This window comes from Emys orbicularis, chromosome 1, assembly GCF_028017835.1.
Source record: "Emys orbicularis isolate rEmyOrb1 chromosome 1, rEmyOrb1.hap1, whole genome shotgun sequence".
In the NCBI taxonomy this organism is placed as follows: Eukaryota; Metazoa; Chordata; order Testudines; family Emydidae; genus Emys; species Emys orbicularis.
In genome coordinates, this window is record NC_088683.1 from 25,146,523 (window position 1) to 25,159,046 (window position 12,524).

Consider the following 12,524-nt stretch of genomic DNA (forward strand, 5'->3'; position numbering starts at 1 on the left):
GGTATTTTGAAATAAATTACCAAAATAATTGAAACTGGCATGATTATATTGTGTTATTTTGATAAATAAAATACGTACAATTTTGCAAAATTTTAAAATATTGTGCCCAGAATTTTTAATTTTTTGTTGCAGAATTCCCCCGGGAGTAAACATTGGTCTCTTCTAATGCTACTGAATTATTTTCTACTATATTACCACCTAGAAGCTTCAATCAGAGTCAGGGCTCCATTGAACTGGTGCTGTACAAACACACAGCATGAGACAATCCCTGTCCTAGGGAGATTACAAAAGGCAAGACACAACCAGTTGGAGAACAAACTGAGCAACAGGTGAGGAAAATGAGGGTAACAGTGAGAGAAACAAGGTCATATAGACTAGCTGTGTGCATAATTGGCAGGTTCTGAGCACATTATTATATATTAGTTTTCTTGTTAGATATGAAACAAGAAAATTTATATGATCTAGTAACTCCTATTAGCCAAACCATTATCATTTCTGTCTTACCCATCACTATAAACTCAATGTCAAAAGCAAAGCAACATTATCTAGTAATCTGAATATAGGACTGGAATCTGAAGATCTGGGTTCTACTCCCAGCTTTGCCACTGACTTGGTGGCCTTAGACAGCTGAAAATCTCTGTTCACACTCTTCCCTGCAAAATTATGATAATGGCTACTTCATAGGGGCATTGTGGCTATAGTCAATGTTAGAAAAAAGTGTTTTTGAGACTTACATAAAAGAGGCATAAAAATGCAAAGCGTCAACATATAAAATGGTGCTGCTTTCCTGATAAAACCATTTTTCTTCCCCTTGTTCTTTGTTCCTACCCACCCCCTTTCTGTCATTCAAACTTGCAATCTTGACTTGTGAGGAAAAAGTAAATATGGCACAAGACCCTAAAGTACTAAATAATAAATAAAACATGTAATACAAATAAATACTTTACAAGTTTCTTTCAGTACATGATCTGCAGACTCTCTCCCCTTCCTCTATGTCCCTTCTGCGAAGACTAGCCCATACTGGGGCTACTTCCTGCTTCAGCTGTTGCAGCCAATGAATATTCCACACACTGACCTTGACCTCCATTGAGTGCAATAACTTTTTATGCATTCCAGGGTACGGACTGCCACTTTAGGTGTTAAGTCCAACATCTGGGTATTACTGAGGTCCTCAAAACCCCTTCTTACCCAATGCCTAATTCTGTAGACACTTGAAATCCCTGGGTGCTTGAGTATTCTCTGTTAACAGTCCCTAGAGACCCAAATTTCTGCAAGTGTGTATGCACACAGATGCCTCAGTCTAGGTGCGTGGGTACCTCTTTTATGCTTTAGCCTTCAAACTAGGCATTTCCCCACCAAACTCACCTGCAGGGCCTGATCTGGCAGGTGTGCTCAGGGCATGCCTAAACTCACGCAATTCTCCCAAGGTACAATTCTCCCATGTCTGATGTGTAGAAGCAATCTGAAAACAAATTTCCCATCTCTCAGGTGAGTGCCCGAAGCACTGTGCTATGGGATATTCTGGTGCAGAGTCTCAATTTTCCCTGTTGAAACTGTTCCAATGTCTATAAATGAATAAATAATTATGCATTCGGACAGAGGAGCAGAATGACTGTGCAGAGTAGCAGTTAGGGCATTCACTTGGGAGGTAGGAAATAAGTTCAAATCCCTTCTCCACATGAGGCAGAAGGACAATTTGAAATAGCCATATATCATGTAAAGTGTAATGCCATTTACGGTGCTCTATGAATCAAACCTCCTGCAAAGGAAAATTGTCTGTCATTTATTTGGAATGTTAAAAGTGGACTATTAATATTTTTGTTTGTCTGCACCCATTAGGTAAGACAAGGTAGGTTTGTATAAATGTTGCCAAAGTTCTTTAGAGTCTGTAAAAAGAACAGGAGTACCTGTGGCACCTTAGAGACTAATAAATTTATTTGAGCATAAGCTTTCGTGGGCTACAGCCCACTTCTTCAGATGCATAGAATGGAACATATAGTAAGGAGATATATATACATACAGAACATGAAAAGGTGGAAGTAGCCATATCAACTCTAAGAGGCTAATTAATTAAGATGAGCAATTATCAGCAGGAGAAAAAACAAAAAACTTTTGTAGTGATAATCAAGATGGCCCATTTCAGACAGCTGTCAAGAGGTGAGAGGATACTATCTATTTCCCCATGTTAAGTATCCTCACACCTCTGTTAGTCTCTAAGGTGCCAAAAGTACTCCTGTTCTTTTTACGGATACAGACTTACATGGCTGCTACTCTGAAACTTTAGATTCTGTGTTATTCTGAAAAGTATTTTTCTCACTCTAAGGAGTTTTGGTTTTTTCTCTTCTCTTTTGGAGTGTGGATGGGGGGAAAAAATTCTAATATCTTTACCATGAAGTAACAATGGACAGAAAATGATGTTATGACATATGGCATATTAGCTGCATATCTGTTTGTATGTATATTTGTATGTACTTCAATACTCACAGCCCTGGTTGGATCACAAAAGTCTATCTTCAATCTCCCCATTGCTCTAATGATAGCAATAATGGACTGAATGGTATTACTGTAGACAACAGCTTTGTATTGTTTACATTCTTCTTCTGAATAACCAGCTTCATGGATAATCCTATGGAGGAAAATAATATTAAGTCTTCTATTCAAATGCAAGCAAGTAAATCATTTCAGGTATATCTTTTAACCATACTTACTTCATTTGCTTTACAATTGTGCTTTTCCCTGATTCTCCAGCTCCTGAAAAATAAGTGTAAAAATTATTAAAAGACATCCTTCTTGACTTCCCTTCGTTTCCAAAGCTAGCAGTTAAAAAGTCAGTTTTCACATTTCAAGAATTCCTTAACAACTGATATATTACTGAAGAATTTTAAAACACAATTGTTACAAGTTACCTTTTAACACCAGGCAGGAAGTTTAAATTACAATGTCTTGCTTTTGACACTTACAATAGGAGGAGATCTCAAATGCCTTTATATTCATAGCTATACTCCATCAAGCCACACAATCTTCTCATTTAAAAAAACTGCAGGAATTTCTAATGCAAACAAATGGCCAAATACATGTGTAGAATCCACTAACTAAACCAGGAGTGGGCAATCTATGGCCCGGGGGCCACATCCAGCCCTCCAGATGTTTTAATCCGGCCCTCAAGCTCCCATCAGGGAGTGGGGTCCGGGGCTGGGGACTTTCCCCATCTCTTATCCGGCTCCAACGAATATGGGCAGTCAAGGGGCTCCACACACTGCCCCCACAGCTCCAATTGGATGGGAACCATGGCCAATGGGAGCTGCAGGGGTGGCGCCTGTGGACGGGGCAGCGCGCAGAACCACCTGGATGCGCCTCTGCTTAGGAGCCGGAGGGGGGGACATACCGCTGCTTCTAGGAGCTGCTTGAGGTAAGTGCTCCCCAGAGCCTTCACCCTTGACCCCCTCCCATGTCCCAACCCCCTGCCCCACCCCGATCCCCCTCCCACCCTCTGAACCCCTCGGTCCCAGCCCCACCCCAGAGCCCACACCCACAGCCGGAGCCCTCACCCCCTCCTACACCTCAACCCCCAATTTAGTGAGCATTCATGGCCCGCCATACAATTTCCATACCCAGAAGTGGCCCTCGGGCCAAAAAGTTTGCCCACCCCAGAACTAAACATCAACAAGTTGAAAACCTTTTCCCTCATATGTTTTCACAATACCTCCCCTGAAAGACAGTGTAATCAAAATGTCATTAGTGTGACATCTAAAGGCTTGTCTATGGGGCCCCGCAACGCAGGCTATGAGTGTGTGAGTTGCAAAGCACACTGAAGTGTTTACCGGAGCTGCCCCACGTAGACGAACTGAAAGACACAATGGGACCGCATTAACAAAAACTAAGTACACCGTTTAGTACACTATGTCAATCATTTCATTAGTCAGCTTCTGGCACTTAACACGTCTTTCAGCTTGACTTGGGCTAAAAGTTGTATGAGATTCAGTCTAAAAACAATTTATACTTTTAAAAAGTTATGAAAATCATTTGTGTAAGTAATTTGTTATTCATATGAAATATACAGCAATGAATGATTCCCTCTCCTCCATATGTAAGTAGATTTTGGTTTTTTATTTATCACTTCATCATAGTAAAAAATGGCCATAAATTCTGTGCCTGGGATGATACATTTTACCACAATCTGAAAAGAGAGAGAGAGAGAGAGAGAGAGAGAGTGTGTGTGTGTGTGTACGCACATACGCGCACATACACACACTACATACATATTCTCAGAGGTTCTTCTCAAGACTCATATGGGATGACCTTCATAACTCACTTGTAGCTTCACTACTCATGAATAATGCAGCCATCCCAAACTCCTATTGATAGAACCCTTATATGGTACCACATAATCACATTCCATACAGTCACAGATAGACATGATAAGTAAAGGAAGGGAGAGAAGGGTTCCCCAACACCACCACCGAGCTCTAGGGACAAATATTTCCCCACCTCAACTGACAGGAAGGGAGAGAGGATTGACTACATAAGTCCTCCAACTTTAGTATCAACCTCTAGTAAGTATGTCTAATAAAGTTGGTGCCTCCTGCCTACCATACATTGGAAAGGAGAACAATCTTTCTTCCCCATCCCATAATTCCATCCTACCCTCAGGGCTGGTCTACACCAGCATAGCTGCACTTGTGCAATCCTCCACTGTACTCATGTAAAAAATGACAAACTGGGGCAAGTTGTACTAATGCAACTAACACTAGAGGTTTGCATGAGTGCAGCTACGTCACTAAAAATAAATAAATAAAAACAACCAAAGAAAAAATATACCCACTATGTCAGAACCAAGTGTGCCATGGAAACACAGGGCTATGGAGGAGGACTTGAAACTTTTCTTGAGGGAATTTTCCATCTACAAAATCATTCCGGTCAACAGTTCTATCTACTGAGATCAGGGGGTCTCCCCGTACCAAGAATGGATGAGGGGGAGAAGTTTTAGATACTGAACAATAGCTTTGCCTTGTGGGGCTACTATATTTTAAAGGCAGCCTTGTTAATCCACCTCTCTCTCCCCAAATTAAACAATCCCCAAACCACAATTTTCTCCAGGGAACCCAGACTGAGAATAAGATATTTGCCCTTTTTGCATCTGATCATTAGCTTTTTTAGGTGGTGAGCAAGAGCTTATTGTTGGCATGTGCTATATTCCAAGGTGGAAGGAACAATTTCTACCTAACATTCCATATCATCTGAATCATATTGGTCTGAGATTAAGAAGTGTCCTCCATCCTTACAAGGAGAAAGGGAGGTAGACACTTAGCAATCCCCACAGGACTGCAGAGCTTCAGTGAACAATACTCTGATTTCCGTTTGGGATAGAAGGGGATCATGAGGCATCATGCCCCAGCTTCCTCTCTTTCTGCTTGCTTTCACTTTGGAAGGCACAGTTCAAGAACTCCATACACTCTGACTATATAGTTCCTGTAACTATCTGCAGAGGGCACACACCTGCAAGAACAGGAGAAGCCCTGCCACTAGTGGCTGCTGGTTTGGTTTCTCCACTACTGTACTGTTCGCTACAAGAATAAGAAGAGGGGTCCAATGGAGCTTGAGCTAGTCTTTTATCAGTGGAGGAGGAAACCTTTCCTTTATTCTCCCTGTCCAGGATCTTTGCCCCCAGTCACCTTTCTGCCCCTCATCAAAACCAAGAGCTCTGTGCTGACAGCTTGGAGTGCATCTGCAGGCAGAAGAACTACAGCTTATAAATTATCCCCCAAGTCCCTGCTAGTTTCCCCCTGACCACTTTCCTAGGAGCTAGGTATGTGAAGGAGCCAATTTCTAGGGTTGCTGATGCTTGACCAGTTCCTGTGTTTGATTCCTGCTCCCTGATGAAGGAGGGTGAATCTTTCTGCAGGAGCCGCTGCTGTTAGAACTGCTCCTGCCTCCAGGAAAGCAGGAAGTGTGGCCCTCCTTGGCCTTGAGAGACAGATTATACCAGAGGTATTTCCAGAAGCTTATGGGGGGCTTCTCCAGACCTCCCTAAGTTCTTTGCTAAAACCACTATCCTTTCTCAGCATGGGAGCTCAGACTTTTTCCAAGCAAAGGCAGAACCTGTACTTTTCCCCCCCAACACAGGCCCATCCTTTTTCCTGGAGAAGGATAAGGCCTGGTCTACATTAGGATATTAGGTCAGTATAACAACATTGGAAAGGGATATGAAAAATCCACACCCCTGAGCGACACAGTTAAATTGACCTAACCCCAGGGGTAGACAGCACTAGGTCGAAGGGAAACTTCTCACATTGACTTAGCTACTTAGCTACTCAGGGAGGGGAGCACATACGCTGATGAGGGAATTTCTCCCATTGGTGTAGGCAGAGTGTTCACTGAAACGCTGCTGCTGCACCACTGTTGCATTTTAAGTGTAGCCAAGCCCTTAGACAGGGGAAGCACGAGGGCTAAGCATACACTGGACCTGTACCCTCTTTTCCTTAACTCTTCCTTACCCTGGGTGGCATAGCTGGTGTTGTGAAAGGGACTGCCTGAGTAAACGGGTAGGCAGCTGGTTGAAGGGATGTCTGAGCACCCCTTGCCACCTTAAAGGGACCAAGTCCTAAGGTATTGGGGTGTTTTTTTTAATAGGCCTTCCTAATTTCCTCCTCTCTTCAGGAGGAGAGACGCTTCTCTGCTTAAACTAAATCTGAGCCACCTCCGCACTTCAGTCAGGTAAGGCATGCTAGACTTAGCTAGTGCCTGGCATTGGACCTGGTTATGGTCAGTTACACTGGCCACCTATTAAGGGGAAATTCAGTATATATGAACTGTGGGCCACAGCCTGTCAGTGTGTCAAGTGTGCTGCTAGGGCAGATGGACAACAAAGTGTGTAACAGGAGTTGCTTAAGTCCTCAAAGGCCTATTTCTTACTTCTAGCAGAAACTTGGTAGAGACAATGGTCTCCACCTGCTCAACACAAACAAATGACACCACCAGTCAAGTAAGCAATACTAGCAGTAGAATGACTGTACCTAATCAGGTGAGGAATCTGTGCAAAGCCAAGCAGAAACAACTAAGATGTTTGTACACCAAATGCAAGGAGCCTGGGTAAAAAAATGGAGGTACTAGAATAACTGGTGCAAGGGGAAACAGATATTATAGGGATAGCAGAAACATGGTAGAACAGTGGTTATAACTGGAGTTAAGGTATTGAAGGGTATGTGCTCTTCAGGAAAGACAGAAATAAAGGTAAAGATGGTGGAGTAGCATTGTATATTAATGATGAGTAGACTGTAAAGAAATTAGAAATGATGGAATGGATAAAAACAAACAGTCTGTTTGTGTCAAAATCCCAAACTACAGAAGATTAGATGGGCTCTATTTTTATCTTTCTATCTTCAGTTGCACTAATTTCTTCAAATTCAGTCGTTCACAAGTTAAAATAACTACCGTATATACTCGTTCATAAGCTGAATTTTTTTTTTTAGTAAAAAAGGAAAGCACCAGTGTCAAGGCTGTATCCCTACTTTGAACTTTAGGGTACAAATGTAGGGGCCTGCATGAAGACTTCTAAGCTTAACTACCAGCTTAGTTCTGGTCCGCTGCCACCATCCCAAAGCTAATTCCCTTTCCTGGGTAGCCTTGAGAGACCTTCACCAATTCCCTGGTGAATACAGATCCAAACTCCTTGGATCTTAAATAAGGAGAAATTGACCCTTCCCCCCTCCTTCCTTTCACCAACTCCTGGTGAATACAGATCCAAACCCCCTTTGGATCTTAAAACAAGGAGAAATCAATCAGGTTCTTAAAAAGAAGGCTTTTAATTAAAGAAAAAGGTAAAAATCATCTCTGTAAAATCAGTATGGAAAATAACTTTACAGGGTAATCAAACTTAAAGAGCTCAGAGGACCCCCCTCTTCTGTCTTAGGTTCAAAGTACAGCAAACAAAAATAAACACTCTGGTAAAAGGTACATTTACAAGTTGAGAAAACAAAGTAAATCTAAGACGCCTTGCCTGGCTTTTACTTACAATTTTGAAATAAGAGAGACTTGTTTAGAAAGATGGGGAGAACCTGGATTGATGTCTGGTCCCTCTCAGTCCCAAGAGCGAACAACACCTTAAACAAAGGACACACACAAAAGCCTTTCCCCCCCCCCAAGATTTGAAAGTATCTTGTCCCCTTATTGGTCCTTGGGGTCAGGTGTCAGCCAGGTTACCCGAGCTTCTTAACCCTTTACAGGTAAAAGGATTTGGAGTCTCTGGCTAGGAGGGATTCCATAGCACTGTACACAGGAGAGCTGTCACCCTTCCCTTTATAGTTATGACACGCCCCCCAAATCACAGATAGTGTTGGACGTCCGGTTCCACACTGGCTGTGATTTCTTCCTGGAGCTTTAGGAGAAAACAGAGTTAATAAAACACATGTACCTTTAGACATACTACTGATTATATAAAAACTAACAATATGTTTTATTTCAAGAACAATTGTTAACCAGTTAACTCTGGGAAACTTTCCCGGGAGAGTGCATCAGCCACTTTGTTAGAAGCTCCCGAAATGTGTTGTATTTCAAAATCAAAATTTTGGAGAGCTAAACTCCACCGAAGAAGTTTTTTGTTATTTCCCTTGGCGGTATGAAGCCACTGTAGCGCAGCATGGTCTGTTTGTAGTTGGAACCGCCGTCCCCAAACATATGGGCGTAGCTTTTCCAGCGCGTACACAATGGCGTAGCATTCCTTTTCGCTGATTGACCAGTGGCTTTCCCTCTCAGTTTCTTGCTGAGAAACACGACAGGATGGAATTCTTGATCCGGTCCTTCCTGCATTAAAACTGCTCCCACGCCTCGCTCGGACGCATCTGTGGTTACTAGGAACGGTTTGTCAAAGTCTGGGGCCCTTAGCACAGGGTCAGACATGAGTGTTGCCTTAAGCTGGTTAAAGGCCTTTTGACACTTATCAGTTCACTGAACTGCATTTGGCTGTTTTTTTCTGGTTAGGTCCGTCAGCGGGGCGGCGATTTGGCTGTAGTGTGGTACAAATCGCCTATAATATCCGGCCAAGCCTAAGAAGGATTGGACCTGTTTCTTTGACTTTGGAACCGGCCACTTTTGGATAGCATCCACTTTGGCCTGTAGGGGATTTATAGTTCCTTGACCCACCTGGTGTCCCAGGTACGCCACTCTGTTTTGGCCTATTTGACACTTTTTAGCCTTAACAGTTAGTTCTGCCTGCCGGATGCGCTCGAAGACTTTTTTCAGGTGCTCCAGGTGTTCTGTCCATGAATCAGAAAAAATGGCCACATTATCAAGATAGGCAACGGCAGATTCTCCCAATCCCGCTAAGAGACCATCTACAAGTCTTTGGAAGGTGGCGGGTGCATTTCGCAACCCGAAAGGGAGTACATTGAATTCATACACCCCTGCCTGGGTGACGAAGGCAGACCTTTTCTTAGCGGGTTCATTTAGTGGTACTTGCCAGTACCCCTTGGTTAAGTCTAAAGTAGAGATGAATTGGGCATGTCCCAATTTCTCCAATAGCTCATCTGTGCGTGGCATTGGATAGTTGTCAGGACGAGTTACAGCATTTAGCTTACGGTAGTCCACGCAAAAGCGTATTTCCCCATCTGGTTTGGGAACTAGAACCACTGGAGATGCCCATGCACTGCTAGAGGGGCGGATTATACCCATCTGTAGCATGTCCTGGATCTCCCTTTGTATAGCCGCTTGGGCATGAGGTGACTCCCGGTAGGGTGGGGTTCTAATTGGGTGAGCATTACCTGTGTCAATGGAGTGGTATGCCCGTTCGGTCCGTCCTGGAGTGGCTGAGAAAATCGGTGCAAAGCTTGTGCACAGCTCCTTTATCTGCTGTCGCTGCAGACGTCCCAGGGTCGTGGAGAGGTTCACCTCTTCCACGCCACCATTCCTTTTTCCTTCATAGTAGACACCTGCAGGCCACTCCGCGTCATCAGTTTCCTGGGCTGTAAACTGGCAAACGTTTAATTCTCTAGAATAAAAGGGCTTAAGAGAATTAACATGGTATACCTTAGGCTTTATGTTGGAGGTGGGGGAGGCTATGAGATAGTTAACAGCTCCTAGGCGCTCCTGGACCGTGAATGGCCCTTCCCACGACGCTTCCATTTTATGGGCCTGGAGCGCCTTTAAGACCATGACTTAGTCTCCTACTTTGAAGGACCGTTCTCTGGAATGTTTATCATACCAGGCCTTTTGCTCTTCCTGAGCATCCTTTAGGTTTTCTTTAGCAAGGGCTAAAGAGTGTCGGAGGGTGTTTTGTAGGTTGCTTACAAAGTCTAGAATGTTAGTTCCTGGAGAAGGCGTAAACCCCTCCCATTGCTGCTTCACCAACTGTAATGGCCCCTTAACCTCGCGGCCATACACAAGTTCAAATGGTGAAAACCCTAAACTGGGATGTGGTACAGCCCTGTAGGCAAAAAGCAACTGCTGCAACACTAGGTCGCAATCATTGGAGTGTTCATTTACGAATTTACGTATCATGGCCCCCAAAGTTCCATTAAACCTCTCCACCAGACCATTGGTTTGATGGTGATGAGGGGTGGCAACCAAGTGACTCACCCCATGAGCTTCCCACAGGTTTTTCATGTTCCCTGCCAGGAAATTAGTTCCCGAATCTGTAAGGATGTCGGAGGGCCAACCTACCCTGGCAAAAATGTCTGCTAATGCCTGGCACACACTTTTAGCCTTGGTGTTGCTTAAGGGTACAGCTTCCGGCCATCGGGTAGCAAAATCCATGAAAGTCAGTACGTACTGCTTTCCTCTGGGTGTCTTCTTTGGGAAAGGACCCAGAATATCCACAGCTACTCGCTGAAATGGGACCTCAATTATGGGTAGTGGCTGGAGAGGGGCTTTAACCTGGTCTTGGGGCTTTCCCACTCGTTGGCACACCTCACAAGACCGGACATAATTAGTAACGTCCTTGCCCATTCCCTCCCAGTGGAAGGACTTCCCCAACCGGTCTTTGGTTCTGTTCACCCCAGAATGGCCACTGGGATGATCATGGGCTAAGCTCAAGAGCTTTACCCGATACTTAGTGGGAACTACCAACTGTCTTTGAGGATGCCAATCTTCCTGGTGCCCACCAGAAAGAGTCTCCTTGTATAAAAGTCCTTGTTCTACAACAAACCGGGATCGGCTGGAAGAGCTGAGAGGTGGTGGGGTGCTCCGCGCCGCCTCCCAAGCTATCTGAAGGCTGTCATCTGCTTCCTGCTCGGCCTGGAACTGTTCCCTTGATGCTGGAGACATCAGTTCCTCCATGGACCGTGGACTGGGGCTTGGTCCCTCTGGAAGCGATGCAGGTGCTGGGGCTGTTTCCATTGACTGTGAACCGCTGTTCGCTGGTGCACTATGTGGTATCTCAGGCTCTGGCTGAGCCTCTTGTGTAAGGTTATCTGCTGCTTCCGCCAGTTTAGGCTCGCTGGTGTCCTCTGGCATTGGAGTTGTAGACGGGCTTGCAAGCGCTGGACACAGTGCTGACAATGGTTCTGGTGCTGGTTGCGTTGCCAGTTCCGGTTCTGGGACTGGCTTTGGCTGGGTCTCTGGGATTGGATCCACTACGGCTGTTGCAGTCGTTGGCAGGGGATCCGGGTCCACCACCTTTGTTTGGGTTTCTGGTAACACAGACGGGGTCCTGGTGGATGGCTCAGGAACAGGGATGGGGGTGGAAGCTTGCTTAGCCTGGCTGCGGGTGACTATTCCCACCCTCTTGGCTAGCTTCACATGGTTGGCCAAGTCTTCCCCCAGTAGCATGGGAATGGGATAATTGTCATAGACTGCAAAAGTCCACATTCCTGACCAGCCCTTGTACTGGACATGCAACTTGGCTGTAGGCAAGGTTACAGACTGTGACACGAAGGGTTGAATTGTCACTGTAGCCTCCGGGTTGATGAGTTTGGGGTCCACTAGGGATTGGTGAATAGTTGACACTTGTGCTCCAGTGTCTCTCCAAGCGATAACCTTCTTTTCGCCCACTCTCAAGGTTTCCCTTCGCTCCGAGGGTATGAGAGAGGCATCTGGGTCTGGGGTTCCTTGGTGTGATTGGGGTGTAATGAACTGTAATCGGTTGGGATTCTTGGGGCAGTGAGCCTTTATATGCCCCAGTTTATTACATTTAAAACATCGCCCTGCTAAGGTATCACCGGGAGCAAGGAGCTCCTGGCCCTCAGAGACCATGTACGGACTTTGGAGGCCAGGGTGGCGGAACTGGAGGAGCTGAGAGAGGCAGAGAGGTATGTTGATGAGGCTTTCCAGGACACTGTAGAATTGTCCCACCTCCGCTTAGACAGCACCTGTGCTGTTAAGGAGGAAGAAGGGCCCAGGGAAGTAGAGCAGTCAATGGGAGCAGAGGGAAACTTTCCCGTAGTTGGGACCCTCCTTCCAGATGGTTCTGGGGTTGCCTCTCGCACTGAGGTTGCCTCTCCGGGGGAGGGAACTCCAGTTTCTAGGAAAAGGCAGGTGTTAGTAATGGGAGATTCGATTATTAGAAATGTAGATAGCTGGGTCTGTGATGACCG

At 45.0% G+C, this 12,524-nt stretch overlaps 1 protein-coding gene across 1 annotated transcript in view; it reads right to left on the reverse strand.

Moving 5' to 3' along the window:
- Positions 1 to 12,524, reverse strand: part of GNAI1 (G protein subunit alpha i1) — a 67,537-nt gene that overhangs the window by 32,587 nt on the left and 22,426 nt on the right. Inside the window, exons 2-3 of the mRNA XM_065422845.1 lie at positions 2,709 to 2,751; positions 2,485 to 2,626 (exon numbers count right to left, since the gene is read on the reverse strand). Coding sequence (XP_065278917.1) covers positions 2,485 to 2,626; positions 2,709 to 2,751 — 185 coding nt within the window. The remainder of the gene's footprint in view (positions 1 to 2,484; positions 2,627 to 2,708; positions 2,752 to 12,524) is intronic.